We start from the raw sequence: 22,859 nt of genomic DNA, 5'->3' as shown, positions 1-22,859 counted from the left end.
GATCTGATAATATTGGAGTCTTGACAAGTAACAGACTGATTTGGAGGAAAATTGTAGATAGGAAGTTAGTAAGGATGTAATTTTTTCATGTAGTACTGTCATATCCTGTACACCCCTTGAGGGTACATGGCAGGAATTTGATGATGATGATGATGATGATGTTCTTGCCAAAGTCTCCCATGACTTATGTTTAGCTAGTTTTACACAATGTTTAGCTTTCTTAAATCTGTTCTCTGTATTATCTAAGAGCACAAGCTGACTTATTTTCCAGGAACTTATACGCTTTCTTCTTTTCCTTCACTGCCTCTTTAACTTCCTGTGTCCACCATGGAGTTCTGATTTTTCTATCCTTGCAGACAACCTCACCACATGTCTCTCTGACTGAATCTCCATGGTTTGGTTGCTGTCCTCAAACTCTCATTTTTTTTTTCAATAATCTTTGTGAATTTTAGTCTACAGTTCGCATCTGAGAGCTGCTCAACTTCTTTTCGCTTTAAAACTTTCTTACATGTTATTCTTTTCAATATGAAATTCAATTTTATCCTGCTCAAGACTAAATAGTGATTACTTCCAATTTCAAATCGTCTGTACACTCTGGTGTCCTACAACAGGGAGAAAACATCATTATCAACAATAACATAGTCAATGAGACTTTTCTTATTCCTTGCCTCTTCTCTCCATTTGAATTTGTGCACATTTTTATGTTGGAAAATGATGTTAGTAATAACCAGTCCATTTCCTGAGCAGAAATCCAACAGGTATTTGCCATTATTATTAGCTTTGTACTTTTCTTCAAATTTTCCCAAAATATTTTTGTATGTCTGATAATCATTTCCTACTCTGCTATTTAGATCCCCAACACGGACCAACTATTCCTTTTTCATTGTGTCAGTTGCTTTCTCTAAAGCATTAATTTTTTTTTTTTTAATATTTGCTGTGAGAAATAATTTTCCTCCGTAATAATTAACTAATTTCTCCACAAACTCCTTGGCAGCCTTCTTATCGGAACTTGCAGATTCACCATATATTTTCACATTATGCAGTGCAAAACGCTGCTTGAATCTCATGAAGAAACCGGAAGAAGCGTTGAATTCATAGTAATAATCAAGCCCTGCTTTCTCCTTCAATATCTTGAAGAGACTTAGTGCCTTAGTGGTTATGGCCATAGGGCTTAGAGGTATGTGCTTTTGGTACAGGTCTCTATGCATAGTGGAAGTAGCCTTTCCAATCAGTGATAGGACCTTGTCGTTGCTTCATCACTATCGTTGAACTTGAGACTTCGTTTCAAGATCAATTGCTCGCCTCTTTTTCTGTGATTCTTCACTAGGTTGTTTAATTGGGTGTGTAGCGGCCATGTCGCTCAAAATATAGCGAAATATTTAATGATAAATACACAAATAATATTTTGCAAACATAAAATCAGAGGAACTGTTGAAGCCAAGTGCCGAGGGAGGTTGCTGCTGAATGCACTGTTGCCACTGCATTGTTGCTAAATAAAAACCTTTTATACTTCAACCCATACTTGAAGTAGAAAAAGCCATCAAAGGATTGAAATGTGGAAAGACAGCAGGAGTAGATGATATTCAACCAAAAATGCTGAAGTATGGTGGTATAAGAGTCTTACAGTGGCTGCACTTCATAGTTCAGAAGGCATGGACAGATGGATGAATTTCCGATGATTGGAGTAGAGCTCTCATAGTACCCATATATAAAAAGGTAAATGAAACCGAATGTGAGAATTACAGAGGCATTTCATTACTGAGTATTCCTGGTAAGATATATGCAAGTATACTTGAGAAACGGTTGAGAAGAATAGTGGAAGAGAAACCTGGTGAAGAAGCTGGATTCAGGCCAAATAAAGGCTGTCAAGGATCAGATTTTCACTTTACAGCAGATAGTTAAGAAAGCATTAGAATATAACAAAACAACTATATTTAAGTTTTGTCGATCTGGAAAAGGCATATGATAAGGTGCCAATGGGGCATTATATCAAGCAATACTTAGTCCTTATTTGAGTAGCAAGTCAGCAGTTAGAAGTGAAGGAAGTACGGGAAGATGGTTTAATGTAAAATCTGTCTAGCCAAAAAAATATCTTCACAATTTGCAAAGTTTGTATTTTCATGAATGTTTAATAGCTGCTGCTTCTGTTCTTGTAGGTGTTGCAAAATTGATAAACATCAGTTCTGGGGAATAATGCCTATAGAAGTGGCTTTAAAAAGGTATAATGCAAAAAACAGACCACCGTAATATGGAGGCTGCCATCCAAACTGCCCTCTTTTCGATGACTTACTAAAATTAATTTGTTTTCATTCTTTTTATTATACTTTTTGAACATAATTCAGTAAATGAAATTTGAATACTCACCTCAGAACAACAACTATCGGACTTTCACTGCCAGTCACTACCATTAACCCTTTCCATATCATTAAAGCTGACGAAACAATCATTCCAAAATTCAACAACTGATAAAGCTGCTGTATATAGAAAAAAATTAATTTATTAGTTTAAATATATTTAAATAGTGAATATTGATATTTTCAACAAATATGTAATAAACTGCAAGACTAATGCAATAAAACTTCTGGTCAAATTACAGCAGAATGGTACAAAACATGCACATAATATACATATGCTTTCTTAAGAGTACAAAGTAACGCTCATGCTGAAGAACAATGTAGCAAACATACCCAACTGAAAATATTTCTTTGCCATAACTTTGGTTAGTGAAGATCCAAGGTGAAAGCTATTTCCACAGAAAAGCTTCACTCCCACCCACAATTTGCACTTGCATTATGTAATATGATTGCATTTTCACAAATAGGATGAATATTAAAGAACCATAAGATCAAAAGAAGAATTAGAAGCCCAAGAAAGTGATGACATGAGACCATAACTGACCCAGGACCATAAGAGGCATAAATTTTAAAGCACACTGAAAAGAACAAGTACTATTGATAAAAGGAAAATCATTCTCCCTTTTTATTTTCCGATAACGCAGATTCTAATGCAGATCTGTGATAATTTGCCTAAGTGATAATCTGCTTAAGGCAACCAAAATTCTTGCTGATTTCATAATAAAAGCTGCACCATCACATGTGACAAATTAGGTGAGATTTTAAACAGTTTTTTCATCATATTATGTCTGAAGAACTCTCACTACCAGTCCCAAGCCTGTATAAGAAAGGAGAAGGGTTGTATTTGTGGCTAGCAACCACAATGCACACGTTTCCCATTACAGAAACCTCAAGTATTGAAAGAATTCTGATTAGATCTATTGAAAGTTTTCTTAAAAAGGCGCCAACAGGCAGAAGGCTCTTGGAAAGGATATCTTTACAACTAAATTCACGAGGAAGACTGGATGCTGAAGCATCAGGGCAATATATGATTCTAGGAAAGCAGCAAATAACAAAAGGAGATGGACAGATACAAAATGCAAATACTAGGATTAAGTGAAACCAGATGGAAAATAACTGGTGAAATCAGACGAACATCAAATACACTGTTTGAAAAGAAGTCAGTGAACACCGTCCACTGACTTCTTATCCCCCCATGGGTAAGGGGCATTGTGCCACGTAATGAGTTACGTGTTTGCAGACAGTATAAATTGGAGGAATATAATGTTCCCAAGTCAGTGCAACTGTGTACAGTGAAATGGCTACATGAAGGGGAATGACAGAGTCTGAAAGAGGTATTGTGATAGAATACTATGTTGCAGACCTATTTGTTAACTGTTGACAAAATGGACCATCTCAGGTCAACAATCAGTGATATGACAGTGATTGAGATGACAGTGCAGAAACTGCAAGTGCTACTACAGTAAACAGCCATTCTTCAGCTGACACACTGAATGCAGAGTTCCAGGCATCGACTGGAACACATATCTGGACAAAAGTATTCAGAACTGAGGCTCACAACATGGGTTCCATCATGGGAACACAATATCAAAGCCCCATTACCTGAACCAACATGCAGCATTATACAGATAATAATCTGTACATGCTCTTTGCTGTGTTATGAAGTGACAAATCATGCTACTCTCTCTACTGAGCAAATGGACGGTTGTGGATTTAGTGGATTCCAGTGAATGTCTCTTATGAGAGTGTGTAACACCAACTATGAAATCTGGAGATGGCGGCGTGATGGTACTGTTTTTCATGGTTTGGCCTTGGACCTCTGTTTGTGGTGCTACAAACCCCGAATGAGAGGTATCTGAACATTCTGGACAACTCAATGCTACCTACTCTGTGAGGTTCCCTTCTACATTAATGATCACTGTTTCTTTCAGCAGCAAAACAATGCATTATGTCATAAGGCTGCCACTGTAACTGTGGCTTGTAAACATGAACCTTACTAAACTTGACTGACCTCCACAGAACCCTGATCTCAATTGTACTGAACATCAGATGAACTGCAGTGTTGAGTGAGGTCAAGGGACATCCATCCCCAACACTTCCATCATTACATGCCTACAAGAAGAATGGTCCAAAATTCCCATTGAAAGCTTTTGTATGCTTGTGGAAAGTATGTCCCATAGGATTGTTGCAGTCATTGCAATGAAAGCTGGTCCTACATCTTATTAAGGTGGGCACCACGACTGTTTGTTCCATGTTCCGACATAGTAGTGTTGTCATCAGACTGCTCTGATGATGACAGTGAAGGAAAGAAAGGCACTATTGGAATGGAATCCAGTATGAGAATAAAAAAGGCTAGGTTCAAAACCCAATATAAAAATGTTACTATAATAAACATCTAATTCTCTGCAAACTGTGCTGATTGGAAAGATTTTTATTATTACAGAGAGGACAAGAGTCGCAAAAGAGATATCTTACTCCTTGGAGATGCAAATACAAAAGTTAGGCAAACGCAACAGTGAATATAAAACAGTGATGGGAAAAGAAGGACTAGGAGATGAAAATGAAGTTATTCAAGGTCTTCTGCCTCTTTAACATCTTAAATCATAGGCAGTACAATATTTAAACTTAAGAATATACATAAAACCTGGATTTCATCAGACGGAAAGAGTAATAACCAAATAGATCACATAACCATGAAAAATAAAAAATAAAACATGGAGATCCTCCTTACAGAACCTGAGAGCATAAAAAGGAGCAGATGCATACACAGACCATTTACTGAGAGTGGCAAAGATAAAAATGAAATTAGCAATCATGCTTAAATCCAGGAGAGAAATAAACTGGTATAAGTAAATTGAAAAATAAGGATAATATAGAAAACTTTGCTTGTATGATCTTATTCTTCTTCTGCAGCTTTTCCCACTTAAGTAGGGTCGCTGTTTATGGTAAGCCTCCTCCACAACTTCCTGTCTTGGGCAGTAGCCACATCCAAGTTCTTCATCCTCAAGTCCTCCTCAACCATCTATTCTTTGGCTGTCCGTGCTTCCTCTTCCCCTGCACATCCATCTGCATGACCTTTCTTCCCACATACTCTTCCTCCCTCCTCATCACATGACCAAACCATCTCAACCTTGCCTCCTGTATCTTTGCTCCAAGTTCGTAACTTTCACCGTTCCCCTTACATAGTCATTTCTCAGATGATCCTTTCTGGTCACACTGCACATCCACCTAAGCATTCTCATCTCCACTACCTTCATCCTGCTGATGTTATTTTTCCTCAGGGCCACAGTTTCCAAAGCATATGTCATAGTTGGTCTCAGAGGATTGGCCGCTAGAGGGATTCGTAGTGTGTAGTGTTCGTGAAAGCTCCTGATAAGATAAGTGTTATTTTCAGTTATCATTGATAAATTTACTTGAATATTGCGTAGTTTTGTTTGCCTTGAGTATCTTAGTGCGTCTGTTTGTGTGTTTTTGGTGTTTTATTTTATAATTTGGTAAAATACGTTAGAAGTAAGTATGGCTCCCGTACGAAGGAAAATGGTGGCCAGTAATGATGGTTCGCCATCTTTATTCAAGAACGGGAATATAAAGGAGATGATTCAATGTACTATCTGCAAAATGTACACTTTGCGGAGTGTGGTTAGATGATAATAAAGGAGTGAATGTGTGTGGAAAATGTAGGGAGAATGAGGAATTGAAGTGTATTTTGGATTGTGAGTGTGATATTTTTGTCAAACTTCCGAATGAAGAAAATAGGGATATGACAAGAAACAGCAAGGTTGTACCTGAGAATTGTGCGAGTGTGAATGCAGAAAGTGTAAATGGTAGTATTAATTCAGAGCATATTAATGGTTTTACTGAGAATAAAAAAGACGAGATAGACGCAATGAGTGAGATCACGTTGTTGAATGGTGTGATACAAAGGGCAAAACAGCAGCTAGAGCGTTTCAGCAAACGTCGACTGAATGAACCAGCCAATAATAAAAAGTATGATAAGAAATATAGGCAAATGAGTGTGAACATGAACAAAATGAAGGATAGAGTGCTGTATTGAGACTTATTAGTACAAGGTGTGTTAGTAGAGGATTTGACAAAATCGTACCAACCTGGTGCAACCATAAAGGATGTAACTGAGTCTATTAGAGAGCAAAAGGAAAGGGTGAAAGAAATGATTGTTGTGGCAGGTACGAATGATTTGAAAGGAGATAAAATGGAAATGATAGAGGACCTGAATGAATTGTTTGAGGTAGCAAAAGAAAAGAGTGAGAAAGTTAGAATGATTAGTCTTTTGCCATGGTATGACAGTGAAATGTTTAAAAGGAGGGTCATAAATGATTTTATGCGTGGGTTACTTGAGAAAGTGTTGCTGAATGTAGTGGATGTGCAAATTCAAGGAAACTAGATTTATTAAGAGGGGGGGAGTAGTCATACAGTCCTTAGGGAGGCAGTTGAATGTATGAATGAATATAATATGCCCGAGCAAATAAGGACAACAAATCAGAATGGGATAGATAATATAAGGCATCAAGGTAGGGTTGGGGCAAATGGGGGTCTTAAATTCATGTATGCTAATGCTAGGAGTATTAGGAACAAGAAGGAAGAGTTTTTGGCCATGGTTGGCACTTCCAGACCACAGGTTATTGGTATTAGTGAATCATGGCTGCCTGTAGATGATATATAGCTAGTGGGATTGAATGTGATTGGTATAGTATGTTTAGGAATGACAGTGAGAATAAAATGGGGGGGGGGGGGAGAATTGTTGATGATAGCTGATGAGCTGCAGCCAAGGAGAATAGAAGTTGAATTGCAGGATATAGAGAAAAGAGCACATTTGAGGCCATTTGGTGTGAGATTGAGGCTAGCAGAACGAAATATACAATTGGGTGCTGCTATAGACCAGGTGATGGAAAAGATGGTGGTGACAGTATGCACAAGCAAACAGAAGAAAGGAGTGGAAGGAGGGTAATTATTATGGGAGATTTCAACTATGGTTGCATTGATTGGAGTGAGGAGAGGACACACGGGACAAAGGAATTGGATTTTATGCGGTTATTAAGGGATAACTATCTGCGACAGCATGTAATGGAAAATACTAGAGGTCAGAGAGTGCTTGATCTAGTAATTACATCTGAGGATTTGGCCATAACAAATATGACCACATTGCCACCAATCAGTGAGAGTGATCATATGGTCTTGACTTGGGAGGTGGCTAAAGGTGTGGAATTTTCAATTAAGACAGGGTACATGTGGAATTATCGGGCTGGAAAGTATGACAAGCTTAGGAGTCTGATTGGTTGATAGTGCATGGGAGGCAGTTAAGAAGTGTTTGCATGAAGCAATGGCTGACTGTATACCTAGAGTCCGAATAATAAATCAAGTAGGGACTAAATGGATGAATAACACCATTAAGATTGAGCTGCGAAAAAAGAAACAACAATGGAGGGAATTTAAGGAGAAAGGTGACCGGAAGGCACATGAATGGCATGAAGTGCAGGCCAGAAGGGTAACGAGTGTGGTAAGAAAAGCGAAAAAGGATTACGAAAGAACATTGGCCATGCAGGCTAAAGAGAATCCTAAACAGTTTTTTAGATATGTTGCAAGTAAAAGGAAAAATGTATACGGCAGAATGATTTTAAAGAATGCCGATGGTAGGGTGGTAACTGAATCAGTTGATATAGATTAGTTACTGAGCGAGCACTTTGCAAGAATATATCATCCAGGTGGTGACATTGCAGAAACAAATGAACCAGTAGATTATACGGGAATTGTGGAAAAGAATACAGGATTGGATAGATGAAAATGGGATACTGTATGGGGGACAACATAGTTTTGTGAAGAGTAGATCATGCCTCAGTAACTTGCTCATGTTTTATAACACAGTGACAGCTGAACTGGATATGGGTAATGGGTTTACAGTGATACTACTGGACCTTGCCAAGGCCTTTGACAGGATACCACATGGAACCCTAATCAGTACACTGGATCAGATGGGGATGGATATAGGGTTGGTGAGATGGATAGGAGGGTGGTTGAAGGAGAGATACCAGAGAGTGGTTTATTCAGGAGTGGAGTCTAAAAGACGGCTTGTGACTAGTGGTGTGCTGCAGGGCTCTGTTCTTGGACCACTGCTTTTCAATTTGTTCATCGATGATATAGGAAAGGATCTGAGAGGAAGTGTTCACTTGTTTGCTGATGATGCAAAATTGGGTTGAGCAATTGGGAGTGCACAGGATGTCAAAATTTTACAGGATGATTTGGATAGTTTGGAGGACTGGGCCAGGAAAAATGGATGTCAATTTAATGTGGCAAAGTGTAAGGTTATGCACATTGGGGTGAAAAGAATAGCAGCAGTATATCACATTGGTGGAACCGTACTCCAGGAGATTGATGAGGCCAGGGATTTGGGAATGTTGGTGGATAGGGAATTGAAGTTTAGGAGGCACATTGCAAAAGTGACTAAATCAGCTCATCAAATCACTTGGCTTCTGAAAAATACTTTAACATGCAGAGACAAACAAGTTGTTCCTCTGTATCGAGCCGTGATAAGACCCCATCTGGACTACTGTGTCCAGTTATGGGCACCAGGGTTTCTTCGTGATGGGGAGGAATTGGAGAGGATCCAGAAATGAGTGACCAAGATGATAGCAGGTCTGTGGAATGAACCATATGAGAACAGGTTGAAGATTTGTGGGTTGCAGAAACTAGTTGATAGGCGAAAAAGGGGAGATATGATTGAGACATTCAAATTGCTAAAAGGATTCTATAGGATTAATTCAGATGATATTTTTGAGATCAGAACTGGTGGTGGGAGAACTAGGGGACACCCATGGAAGCTGAGCAAGGGCGTGGTTAGCAGGGGTGTTAGAGCTGGGTTCTTTACTTTTAGAGTGGTAAATGAGTGGAATAAGCTACCAGAGTCTGTTGTGGGTGCTATGACAGTGAGCGAGTTCAAGGCAAGGTATGATAGATACTGTGAGAATGTTGAACAGCTGTGTGAACATGATGTTTAGGGCCTCCCTCGATGAGTCTAAGGACTCCTGGAGTAGCCCGTGGTAATAATAATAAAAAAAAAAAAAATAAAAAAAATCAGCTAACGCCTTTTTATTCCCGTATATACGGGAGTAGGCGAGGCCATTTAGCCCTATCTAACTTTTGGAGACTGAGTGGGCAGTTCAATCTCCACTGGTACCAATCAGAGACAGATGGCCCAAGGATATCACTAATTAAGCGGTACGCAGTGAAGAGAGACGGCTCAAATGTGCCGCCATCGTGGTCTCTAACCCTAACACAACATATTTAATGTCTGAAATAATGTGGGTTCTACGGTCGATTTTCTTGAGTTTACAGGACGAAAAACCCGAGTTTCCAGGAAGAAAAACCTGCTTGCCAGTGCCAGAGATCGACTAACTCGGGAACCGGTCGAAAAAAGGCTTTTGAAAAATTTCCTCTAGTCACCGACTAGACTCGAAACCAAGACTTCCTTCGTGCGGCCTAGCGCTGTGGTGTGCAAACGCCACATCCACTGAGCTACACAGGCTCTAATAATAATAATAATAATAATGAAGTTTTTCTGATAATTCTAGAAGGTTATCAGATTTATTTCTTGCACTATAGCCAAATTTACCAACTGATATTTAATCTTCTTGCTGTTGGCCAATCATTACAATGAAGTCTTCCATTGAAGAAAATACCAAAGAAAGGAATAGATGCAAAAAACCACACTGGAATATCATCATCAAATTCCTGCCATGTACCCTCAAGGGGTGTACAGGATATGAAAGTATTACATGAAAAAATTACATCATTACGAACTTCCTATCTACAATTTTCCTCCAAATCAGTCTGTTACTTGTCAAGACTCCAACATTATCAGATCTTATATTTCTATTGTCTAAGGCACTTTGTACTGTATCAATCCACCTATATCTTGGTCTTCCCGTGGGTCGGTTTCCTGCCAACCTGACAGAGAACACTTGTTTTGCTAATCTTTCCTCTCCCATTCTATTTAAGTGGCCATACCACCTGAGATTAGCTCTGCTAACGCATTCCTGGATGCTGACAATGTCAATTTCTTTCCTAATATCCTAATTTTTAATATGATATTGCCATTGATGCCATCTGTTCACGCCTCTAATCTTTCTTAGGACTCTCATATCTGCGGTCTTTGGTCAAGTGTTTTACTTCTGACCCAGCTCTCAGATCCATAAGTTAAAACTGGTTTGAACAATGTCTTGTATACAGCTAATTTAGTGTTCCGACTAATTTCTCTCTTATTCCATATGAATTTATTCAATTGACTTCCCACCATATCAGCTTTGCTAATTCTGTTGTCTATTTCTATATTTAATTTACCATCTTCAGTAAAAATCGTGCCTAAATAGCTGGAATGTTTTACTTGTTCCACAGGTTCTCCATTCACAACACAGTTGACATTTTCAATGATTCTGATTATTTTCATTGTCTTTGTCTTTTTATTGCTGACCTTCATACCATACCTATTACAACAGCTATTCAATTTAGTCAGAGAATCTTGCAGACTTGTAGCGGATTTATTTAAAAGTATAACATCATCCGCATAAAGCAAAGAGCTGACATTAACATCTCCAATTTTGATATCAGGTTTAATACCACTTTCCTTCATAATGTGATCCATATAGATAATGAAAAATAGAGAGGATAATGTATATCCTTGTCTCACACCAGATTTAACATTAAACCATCTTCCTGTACGTCCTTCAATTCTAACTGCTGACTTAGAACTCAAATAAAGACTAAGTATTGCTTGATATAATGCCCCATCGACACCATATAACTGCAGCATATTGAATAGCTTCTCTCTTGCACCTTGTCATATGCCTTTTCCAAATCGACAAAACTTAAATACAGATCTTTGTTATATTCCTATGCTTTCTCGACTATTTGTCGCAGAGTGAAGATCTGATCCTGACAGCCTCTATTTGGCCTGAATCCAGCTTGTTCTTCACCAAGCTTTTCTTCCACAATTCTTCTCAACCGTTTCTCAAGTATACTTGCATAGATCTTGCCAGGAACACTCAGTAGGGAAATACCTCTGTAATTCTCACATTCAGTTTTATTTCCCTTTTTATATATGGGTACTATGAGAGCTCTACTCCAATCATCAGGAATTTGTCCATCTGTCCAGGCTTTCTGAACTATGCAGTGCAGCCACTGTAAGACTTTTATACCACCATACTTCAGCATTTCTGGTGAAATATCATCTACTCCTGCTGCCTTTCCACATTTCAAGCCTTTGATGGCTTTTTCTACTTCGAGTATGGATATGTATTCCTGATTGCATGTCTGGTCAGTGTTTTTAACCACTGTGCTGTCATCACTGCTTGTTTCATTTAGCAGTTTTTCAAAGTAATTACTCCATACTTCAAGGATATCTTTTTCTCCTGTTTTCATGTCACCTTTATCATCTCTAACTCCTTTTACAGCACTCTTTAATCCATTCCTAAGCTTCTTCAACAACCTCCAGAATATTTTGCCACCTTCTTGATATTTATTTTCTATATTCTTGCCAAAGTTCTCCCATGACTTTTGTTTAGCTAGTTTTACACACTGTTTAGCTTTCTTACATTTGTCTCTGTATTCTGTAAGAGACAAAGCTGACTTATTTGCCAAGGAACTTTTGATATGCTTTCTTCTTTTCCTTCACTGCCTCTTTAACTTCCTGTGTCCACCAGGGAGTTCTGATTTTTCTATCCTTGCACACAACCTCACCACATGCCTCTCTGGCTGAATCAATCAGGGTTTTCTTCAGAGTTTGCTACTGAATCTCCAAGGTTTGATTCCTGTTCTCAAACTCTTTCATTTTCTTTTCAATAATCTTTCTGTATTTTAGTCTACAGTTCACATCTGAGAGCTGCTCAACTTTTATTCTCTTTAAAACTTTCTTACATGTTATTCTTTTCAATATGAAATTCAATTTTATCCTGCTCAAGACTAAATAGTGATCACTTCCAATTTCGAATCCTCTGTACACTCTGGTGTCCTGCACCAGGGAGAAAACATCACTATCAAAAATAACATAGTCAATGACACTTTTCTTATTCCTAGCCTCTTCTCTCCATGTGAATTTGTGCACATTTTTATGTTGGAACATGGTGATAGTAATAACCAGTCCATGTCCTGAGCAGAAATCCAACAGATATTTGCATTATTATTAGCTTTGCTCTTTTCTCCAAATTTTCTCAAAATATTTTTGTATGTCTCACAATCATTTCCTACCTATTTAGATCCCCAACAAGGACCAACTTTTCCTTTTTCATTGTGTCAGTTGCTTTTTCTAAAGCGTCAAAAAATTCCTCCACTTCTACCTTAGTACAACCTTCTGTGGGGCCATGGGCACAAATAAGTCTCATTGTCCAGTTCCCAATTCTCATAATTGCCCACATTACTCTACTTGAGACTGACTGCCATTCAAGAAGATTAGCCTCGTATTTTGTGTTGAATACTATGGCTACTCCTTCTTTTCCTTGATTGTCATTGCCTGAATATAACATTTTGTATTTATTGCTCAGAAAGATCTCACCAGTTTTGGTCTTTTTTGTTTCAGTCACCCCTATTATGTCGATCTGGTACTTATCTAATTCCTCAGCTAGCTCCATTTCTTTGCCATTCAGGCTTCTTACGTTGATAGTACCCATCTTTAATTCTGGTGATGTTGAGTTGGGGTTTGTTTTCAGATTTGTTCCAGTAGCTGACTTTTCGCTGTTCGCCTTGGTTCCCTGGCGAAAATAACGGGGGCCTTGTTTAACCGGGCGACGCCCCAGCCGGCATGAAATTTTGTCTGAATTACTTCAGACAAAAAAACTTCTGAAATTACTTCTGAAAACAGTTATTAAAATCTTCATTAGAATAATATTAGAAAGCATAAAACATGAAACAGAACTTAAACTGAGGAAAGAACAAGTAGCTTTCAGACCTAATAATCATGCACAGACAAAATAACTCCAAGAATAATTATTGAACAATACGTATAATGGTAGAGCATCCTGTATTTGGGATTCATTAACTATGTGATGAGATGAAAGCATTAATAAGCAATTGGATGGACAAATAAATTAAACTATCTAGAATTTGCTGATGACATGTTTTCTAGCTCAAAAGCATCAACATATGCAAAGGAAAATAGATAATTTAAACTTGGAAGCCTCAAAATGTGGCTTAAAAATATACCACAAAGAAAACCAAAATAATGAAGATTAACCTCTCAAAATTAATGGAACACCAATAGAAAACAGATAGACACTTGTTTATCTATGATAAGTGGTGAGCAACTGAAGGAGGAAGAGAAAAGTACATAAATATAAAGGCTATATTCTACTATACAGATGTGAAACCTGGAGACTAACCAAAAGGAATTTAAATAAACGACAGATTTACATAAAGAGATGTGTTGGGAAGATAAATGGAATATACTGGTCAAACAAAATTTCAAAGATATTATGGGACAAAACAAATCAATCTGACATAAAAACAGAAATAATAAAAAGAAAATGGAAGTAGATAGGCCACACATTCAGAAATACAGATAATGATACGCGAAGACAGCAATGAAACGGAATTCACAAGGAAGGAAGGGGAAGATGACCTGAAGGAGAGAAATCAATGAAACAACTGGAAAATCATGGAAGGAGATCAAGAAAGAAGCAACGAACAGAGTCCAACGGAAAGCAATGATTGAAGCCATATGCTTTGCAGGAAGTGAAAAAAAAATAAGTATGACTGAAGACAACTGAGAAGAGAATCAAATATGCCTTTTGAAGCAATACCTTCCACTTTGATCAAGTCCAAACACAAAGTTACTGCTGAGCTCATTCAATAAACAGTTCGAATGTAAATGATTAAAATGGATTCATTATCAATGTGGCTGATTCATCAATGAAATTTTACACACAGATATAATTTTATTAGCTAATTTTTTTTTTCTCATCAATAATATGATGTCAATAATTGATGTCAAGTTTTCTCAGTATAGTAAATGTCATATTCCACTTTCATCCTGTTTTCTACTTCCACCAATGCACTCCATTCCAACATATTTCCACAACAGTGAAATATGCTAACAATGTAGTTGTTAATTATTTCTACAATATATGCTTTCACCTTTGGCATCAACTGTCATTCCTCCATAGTCACCTTTTCTTTTACTTTCTACGTAACTGAAGAATTCCTTCAGATTTTTTTAGCTTGTTATGCCAGTCTTCTTTCATATTCTAATGTCTTTCTTCTTATCACTTGTCACTTTCATAGCCTGTTTTTTTTTTTATATTCATTTGTAACTGCTCACTATCTTTTATGTTTATACTTTCCGCAAAGCATTTTCTTGTTCCGGACTTTTTCAAATTTTATTATTTATCCACTTTATACCAATTCTATTTCTTCTCCTAGCTCTTGGAATACATTCTGCTAACCCTGCCTTCAAGTGTTCTTTTAACCACTACCATATATCATGTATCCCTTTCCTAACCGACTCCTCATGCAAGCCTTCTACAGTCTCTTGCTCTAAATTCATGTGTAGAGGCTTAAGTTCTGTGAGGATATCATGTTGGAGGCTTAATGGATTTTTTACAACACTCAAAAATAATTAATATAGAATTCAATACTTCCTATATTTCGTCCTAGTCACTAGGACATCTACGGGGATTACAAAAACAATTAATGTAACATGTATACACAAAATCTTACAATACTAAACCCAACCACGTGGGTGACACTAGAGTCCTATCTAGGTGGAGCGCCCTCTAAGGGCGATAGTAGGTGGCCTGGAATGTAGGGTGGGACCTCTGGTGATGAATGTTTCCCAAATCTTCGGAAGCTTAATGCAACCGTATTTATTAAGATTTGGTTGGTTCCTGAGAGCTGTTGCTGCTTCTAAGAAAAGTCTCTCTTTCTTGAATTTGCTGTGGTGGAGCATGGTAGTTTTCTTCCATGATACTCTGTGGGTGGTGTCCAAAACATGGTAAGCCAAGCCTGAATGGCCATAGTTGTGTTTACAGATGTAAGACTTGTGTTCCTCCAGGCAGATGGATGCTGATCTGCCTGTCTGTCCAAAGTATGCCAGCTTACAGGAACAGGGTACTTTGTCAACTCCAGGCAGCGAGAGAGAGGAGGGAGCTGATCTTTCGTAGAACAGATAAGGGTAGCAAGTTTGCAGTAGGGCTTATATGCTGTGTGTAGGTTGTACTTTTTTAGTATCTTGGCTATTTTTTCAGATGTGCCACGAATGTAGAGTATGGTGATGTCATTTTTAAAATCTCGTTGACGAGAAGGATGGGGAATGGGGGAGGAACTGATCATTTTTTTGATACCGTGTTCGTTGTAGCCATTGGAGAGGAAAGTGTTGTGTATGTGGTTAAGCTCAGTAGTAAAGGTGGTTCCGCTGGAACAAAGATTGTGTGTTCTCTTGGTAAGAGTTTTGATGATGCCATATTGTTGTGAGGGGTGGTGGTGGGAGAGTTAGTGAATGTATCTACCTGTGTGTGTGAGTTTTCTGTATACAGTGAAGGCAAGTGATTAGGCAGGCATTTGACTAAGGTGTCTAGGAAGGGTAAACAATTGTCCTTTTCCATAGTAAACTGGATTCTTGGATGTAGGCTATTGAGATGACTGAAGAAGGAGTCTAATGTGTCTGGGCCATGAGACCAAATAGAGAACACTTCATCTACATATCTTAGCCAGATAAAAGGTTTGAGTGGGGCTGAGTCTATGGCTCGTTTTTTGAAATCTTCCATATAAAAATTGGTAAGGGGGGGAACCCATGGCAGTTCACTCTACTTGTAAATTTTGTTCTTCCAAGAGAAATACCCAGAGTTAATGGCAAAGGAAAAGAGATCTAAGATGTCAGAGGGAAAAACGTTTTCTAAAAAAGAGATAAGGTGTCAGTTAAGGGAATATTGGTAAACAAAGAGGAGATATCAAAGCTTACCAATATGTCTGCATTATTCAAGGTTAAATTTTCTGCGAGGGCTTTAAAGTGGGTCGAGTTTTTTATATAGGAAGTGGACCTTCCTGTGAGGGGGGTCAGAGAGTTGGCTAGCTGTTTACAGTCTGTAGCAAGGTGCATTGGTGGCATCTACTATAGGCCTGAGTGGGGAATTGGGTTTGTGGATTTTCTGGTAAACCGTATGTTCGGGGGCAATGGGAGCGGAAAGGTTTAAGTTTTTTCATGACGTCAGGGGGCCAGGAGGTTACTTTTTTTAAGTAAGATTTTTAATTTCTTAACTTGTGTTTTTGTGGGGTCGTGTTCTAGCGGGATGTAGGTAGCGTGATCGCAGATAAGGGTAATGCCACAATCGTTCTTAATACCAGTGAATACAATCGTAAAATGAACATTATCCTCCGCGATCGAGCTACCTACATCCCGCTAGAACACGACCCCACAAAAACACAAGTTAAGAAATTAAAAATCTTACTTAAAAAAGTAACCTCCTGGCCCCCTGACATCATGAAAAAACTCGAACCTTTCCGCTCCCGCTTAACTCTACCACCACCACCCCTCACAACAATATGGCATCATCAAAACTCTTACCAACAGAACCCACAATCTTTGTTCCAGTGGAACTGCCCTTACTACTGAGCTTAACCACATACAACACTTTCCTCTCCAATGGCTACAGCGAACACGGTATCAAAAAAATAATCAGTTCCTCCCCCATTCCCCATCAATAAGATTTTAAAAATGCCATCACCATACCCTACATCCGTGGCACATCTGAAAAAATAGCCAAGATACTAAAAAAGTACAACCTACACACAGCATATAAACCCTACCGCAAACTTGCTACCCTTATCTGTTCTACGAAAGATCAGCTCCCTCCTCTCTCGCTGCCTGGAGTTTACAAAGTACCCTATTCCTGTAAGCTTACGTACTTTGGACAGACAGGCAGATCAGCATCCATCCGTCTGGAGGAACAGAAGTCTTATATCTGTAAACACAACTATGGCCATTCAGGCTTGGCTGACCATGTTTTGGACACCACCCACAGAGTATCATGGAAGAAAACCACCATGCTCCACCACAGCAAATTCAAGAAAGAGAGACTTTTCTTAGAAGCAGCAGCAGCTCTCAGAAACCAACCAAATCTTAATAAATATGGTTGCATTAAGCTTCCAAAGATTTGGGAAACACTCATCACTGGAGGTCCCATCTTACATTCCAGGCCACCTACTACCGCCCTTAGAGGGCGCTCCACCTACATAGGACTTTAGTGTCACCCATATGGTTGGGCTTAGTATTGCAAGATTTGTGTGTGCATGTTACATTAATTGTTTTTGTAATCCCCGTAGATTACCAGTGACTAGGATGAAATATAGGAAGTATTAAATTCTATTTTAATTTTTTTTATTTTGAGTGTTGTAAAAAATCCATTAAGCCTCCAACATGAACTCTTGCTCTAAAATTCCACAGTGCCTAAACACCTATAATTGTACTACATAACCACTTTCACACAAAGCCAACATTTGGAGGCTGCAAAGAAATTTCATTCACCATCACATCATGAACGTTTTCTGTATTCCCTTGACCACATTCTATGTTAAATAGCAGTTTCTGAATAACTCAAGAAACAAATTTTCCCGACTGCTTTGACATTTCATGCTCCCAATCAATACTACTATAATTAAAATCACTCATAATCATCAACAACCTATTATTTGCTATTTTATATGTTGTTCTCAACTTTCTCAACTTTTCAATATCCCATAGCCTGCACAAACATCCTAAAAGGTATTCTAACCCATTTAACTTAATTTCACACCAAATCAAATATCAGTGTTCTTGCCACTCCTGTGCTGAGATCTCCAATTGAAGCACACCTTATCTGCTTCATTAACAGAACTCCCTACCTTTCTATATCTTCTATCCTGCAGAAGTAAACTGTAACCAGCACTGTTGGTTACAGTACATCCTGAAATGACATCATTCCAGGGTCAGTCACATCTCACTCATTCCAAAAATACCAGTCTGAATTAATCACTGAACCACCTTGACATGCTTACACATCAATAATTACATGGTTGTGAGTCCAATGAGGTTTATATAACATTTGAATACTAGCAAAATAAGTTTGATATATGTTATCTGTATGGCTGTTTGGGTTGTTAACTATAATTTTTCCATTTCTTCATTTCTTCTTCTTATTGTGCTATCTTCTATCGAAGGTCAGCGACCATCTTGGCGAACAAACTGCGCTCTTGTGTTAATCTGAGCAGTTGTGCACTGCTCTTTCCTGTCCACATCTTGATGTTGTCAAATCATGATATTCTTTTTCTTCCTCTAGTTCCTTTGCCATCAATTCTTCCTACCAAAATAGTTTGTAGAAGTTGGTATTTGCTGTTTCTCATGATGTGTCCAAGATATGATGTTTTTCGTTTCTTGATTATTTGTACAAGATGTTTAGCTTTGCCAATGGATTTTAAGACATCTTCATTGGTAATTTTTTCTGTCCAAGATATCTTTAGCATTCTTCTGTATAGCCACATCTCAAAGGCTTCGATTTTCTTGATGGTCGTCGCCTTCAATGTCCATGTTTCAACTCCATAGAGCAGAATAGACCACACATAACATTTCAGCATTCGGCATCTGACTTCCATGTTTAGGTCTTTATTGCAGAATAGTGTTCTCATTTTCATGAAGGACTGCCGTGCAACTTCAATCCTTGTCTTTATATCTATTTCTGGATCCCACCGTTCATTAAGCCAGCTACCAAGATATTTATATCTTGACACTTGATCAATATTTTTCCCATTGAGTGTCAGTTTCATTGATGAGGCTGGATGTTTGCTGATGATCATGTATTTTGTCTTGTTGATGTTTATATTTATTCCCATTCTTTGGCTTTCTATGTATACTCTGTCAACGAGTTTTTGGAGATCCATAATGTTATCTGCAATTAGCACGGTGTCATCTGCATATCGTAGGTTGTTAACAATCTTTCCATTTATTGTGATTCCCTCTGGACATTCTTCCAATGCTTTTTTAAAGATTACCTCTGCATATATGTTGAACAGGAGTGGTGAGAGCACACATCCTTGTCTCACTCCTCTTTTGATGTTAATATCACTGGTGGTAATGTTGTCTAATTGAACGGTAGCTGACTGATTCCAATACAGATTTGTTATTAGTCTTATGTCTTGTTCGTCTAGCCTTATTTGGTGAAGGATTTCTATTAAGTTGGTGTGTCTGACTTTGTCGAATGCTTTTTCAAAATCTGTGAAACACATAAAGACAGATTTCTGTTTTTCTATGCATTTTTGTATCAATATTTGGGTACAGAAAAGGGCCTCTCTAGTACCAAAACCATTCCGAAAGCCGAATTGTGTTTCACTTAGAGTTTCTTCACTTTTTCTATAAATGCGATTCTGAATTACTTTCAAAAATATTTTTAATGTTTGGCTCAGACAAATAAGTCTAAAGTCACCACAGGAATTCGCTTTGGGTTTCTTTGGGATAGTGATAAATGTAGATTTGAGCCAATCTGATGGAAATTCATCACTTTCATATATTTTATTAAATAGTTTTTCAAGAAGTTTGATGTTATCTGGTTTGATTAATTTTAAAAATTCTGTTTGCACACCATCTGGTCCACTGGCTTTTCCTGTTTTACTTGTTTGTATAGCATTCTCTATTTCGCATTTCATGATTGCTGGTCGTTGAATGTTATCTTTTATATTTATAGGCTTCTGTCTAGTATCATTGAAAAGTTCTGTTACATATTTTATCCAAATCTGTGCTTTATTCTCTTCTTCTAGAACTATTTTTCCATTTTCGTCTCTTAGAGACACTATTTGCTTTTTCCTCAGTTTTCCAGAAATTTCGTTGATTTTCTTATACAGATTGAAATTATCATGTTGTTTCTGAAGCAGTTCAATTTCAGTACATAAATTTTTCATCCAATTTTCCTTGACTTCTTTTATTTTTTTCTTGATGATGTTATGTGTTTCTGTATACCTGGCTAGGTCTTTGTTTTTATACATTCTTCTTGTATCAATAAGAGAAAGAATCTCATCTGTCATCCATTCCTGTTGTTTTATATTATTCACATAACCTACTTCTTCAATACTTGTTGTTACGATGGCATTCTTTAAGCTATTCCAAAGAGATTCCACACTTTTATTTTCTTCTATGTTAATCTGTTGTAATCGCAGGTTAAGCTGTGTCTTGGCACTTTTATTTATGTTCGGGTCTTTCAGTTTTTCTACATCAATTTTCTTTTTTTTCTTTTGTGATTTTTTAGCTGATTTTAATCTAAGACGTACTTCTGCAACTATGGGATTGTGGTCTGATGAGACATCTGCTCCAGGATAAGTCTTTGCACTCTTTATACTACTGTGGAATCTTTTATTTATCAGTATATAATCAATTTGATTTCTGACAATATTATGTTGGTTATCATGAGGCGATTTCCAAGTGTACAGTCTTCTTGGTGGAAGTTTAAACCAGGTATTTGCTATTGTTAGATCTTCTTCCTGACAGAATTGGACTAGGTGATCTCCTCTGTCATTTCTGGTGCCTAAGCCATGTTCGCCAACAATTTCTCCATCACCCCCTCTTCCCACTTTTGCATTGAAGTCACCCATCACTATGTTTATATCATGTTTCTTCATTTATTATCCCATTTTTAAATAATTTTCATTGCTATGTTTAAATTTTTTTATTGCTTCAATACTTTTGACTCTTGTTCTTTTCTCTGAAGTTTTTACAGTCTAATCATCACCACACTGTACTTAATCATCATTATTCATCCTTATAAACAAATCTATAATTTGAATAGTTTTTTATATCATTCTTAAGCAGCTGTATAATTGATTTCCATCCTTATATAAATTTTATAGTGCTAAACGATTCTCTAACATGTATGTTCTCTAAAGATATGTAAATATCTTATCCAATCCATAACTGCCTTATTAATGTTCAAATTCACTAATTTCTGAATACTAAGAGAATACAATATGCAAAATGATATTGGCTGTAATATGGAACAGAGTGGACTGCTGCGAATAGTGCTGGAACTCAAATGACAGGGTACCAAGTAATATATACTCGCCATTGAGTTGTTAACCATATGGAATACAAATAAAACTCGTGTTTATATACCTAACCTTAGAAGAAAAGAAAAAAAAATTCCATGAACGTAAAAAAAAAAAAAAAAAAAAACCTACTTTATGCCTCTTCAGAATTATTATTACACTATAAGGATTAATAATATAGAAGGTTAGTTATATATAAATCCAGAAGCCTACTTTAATGACTTGTTATTCACATCACATATATTTCTGTTACCTGTTTTCATCACAGTACGAATATTTCTTGTGAGTAAAAGTAAAAACACAAGAAATTAAACTTACATATGTTTTAAGAAATGAAAAAATGCCGGTAAATAAATTTACAATACCCATAAAACTTACGTACCTGGCGTTTATTCATACGCCTAAGATCATCAAGAAAATCAAACATATTGAAGAAATTAGGAAATCTAAAATACTATTAAGAAATTACTTAACAGAAAACCGACATAAGCTATAGAATTTCTATAAGAACAACAATAACATGAAGTCCTACAGCACACGTCACTCTACGCCAGACATGGCGTGGATAAAATTTATTCTCGTTCACAGACGTACCAGCCTAAACGGGTTTGCACATTACGTACAGTGTGGTTTCCAATATTCTCAAATTTATTATTATTATTATTTTCTGTGATCGTCAATAATAAAACTAAATATCATTATAATATGGAAAGCAACCTAAAATACGGATCCAAACCTATACGGATCCAAACCTACACGGATAGAAATCTGATTGGCTGTCTCATAAGTATCAGCAGGTTATGTATGGAAGAGTGATATCCAGAAGAGGAAAGTCGATAGTGGTATGCACCAGGTGAATGTTTTAGGGGTTATTATTGTTTCATTTGTATATAAATGACATTGATGGGGTTTAATTGATGATATACAGTTGTTTGCTGATAATGCAAAGTTGGCGAGAGTTATGAAAAGTAGAACATATGCAGTAACCTTGCAAGGGGACTCGAATAGACTATATGAATGGGCTGTGGGGATATCAGTTTAATGTAGCAAAATGTAAGGTTTTACAATTTGGGAAGCAGAGATGGAATGCAGTGAATATAGAATTGGCGGGGATGTCTTAGAGGAGGTGGAAGAGATGAAAGTTCTAAGGGTGATGGTGAATAGGGACTTGAAATTTTGTGGATATTTTACTAAAATTGTGAAGACAACACAGCTGATTATGGGAATCATGTAAAGAACACTGACATTTAGAAGTAAATATTATAATATATATAATATTTATATTATACAAAGGCCTGGATATGGAGTGCTGTGCAGAAATTTGGTTGCCTGGTTTTCAAAAGGATGATGAGTGCTTGGAGAAGGTTCAGAAACGATTTACTAAGTCGATTTCTGTGTTTGGAATCTGGAGTATGTAGACAGATTGAGAGAATGCAAACTGCAGAG

General features: G+C 37.3%; 1 protein-coding gene across 1 annotated transcript in view; it reads right to left on the bottom strand.

The window, feature by feature from the left end:
- Nucleotides 1–21,986, bottom strand: part of twr (signal peptidase complex catalytic subunit SEC11 homolog C twr) — a 144,228-nt gene extending 122,242 nt beyond the window's left edge. The window contains exons 1-2 of the mRNA XM_090396293.1: nucleotides 21,796–21,986; nucleotides 2,365–2,474 (exon numbers count right to left, since the gene is read on the bottom strand). Of these exons, the coding sequence (XP_090252419.1) occupies nucleotides 2,365–2,474; nucleotides 21,796–21,840 (155 nt within the window). The 5' untranslated portion in view covers nucleotides 21,841–21,986. The remainder of the gene's footprint in view (nucleotides 1–2,364; nucleotides 2,475–21,795) is intronic.
- Between the last annotated feature and the right edge of the window lie 873 nt (nucleotides 21,987–22,859).

Source organism: Typopeltis vanoorti, chromosome 8 (assembly GCF_054136105.1).
Source record: "Typopeltis vanoorti isolate ZY-2024b chromosome 8, IOZ_Tvanoo_1.0, whole genome shotgun sequence".
Lineage (NCBI taxonomy): Eukaryota > Metazoa > Arthropoda > Arachnida > Uropygi > Thelyphonidae > Typopeltis > Typopeltis vanoorti.
This window is presented reverse-complemented; position numbering and strand designations above follow the sequence as displayed.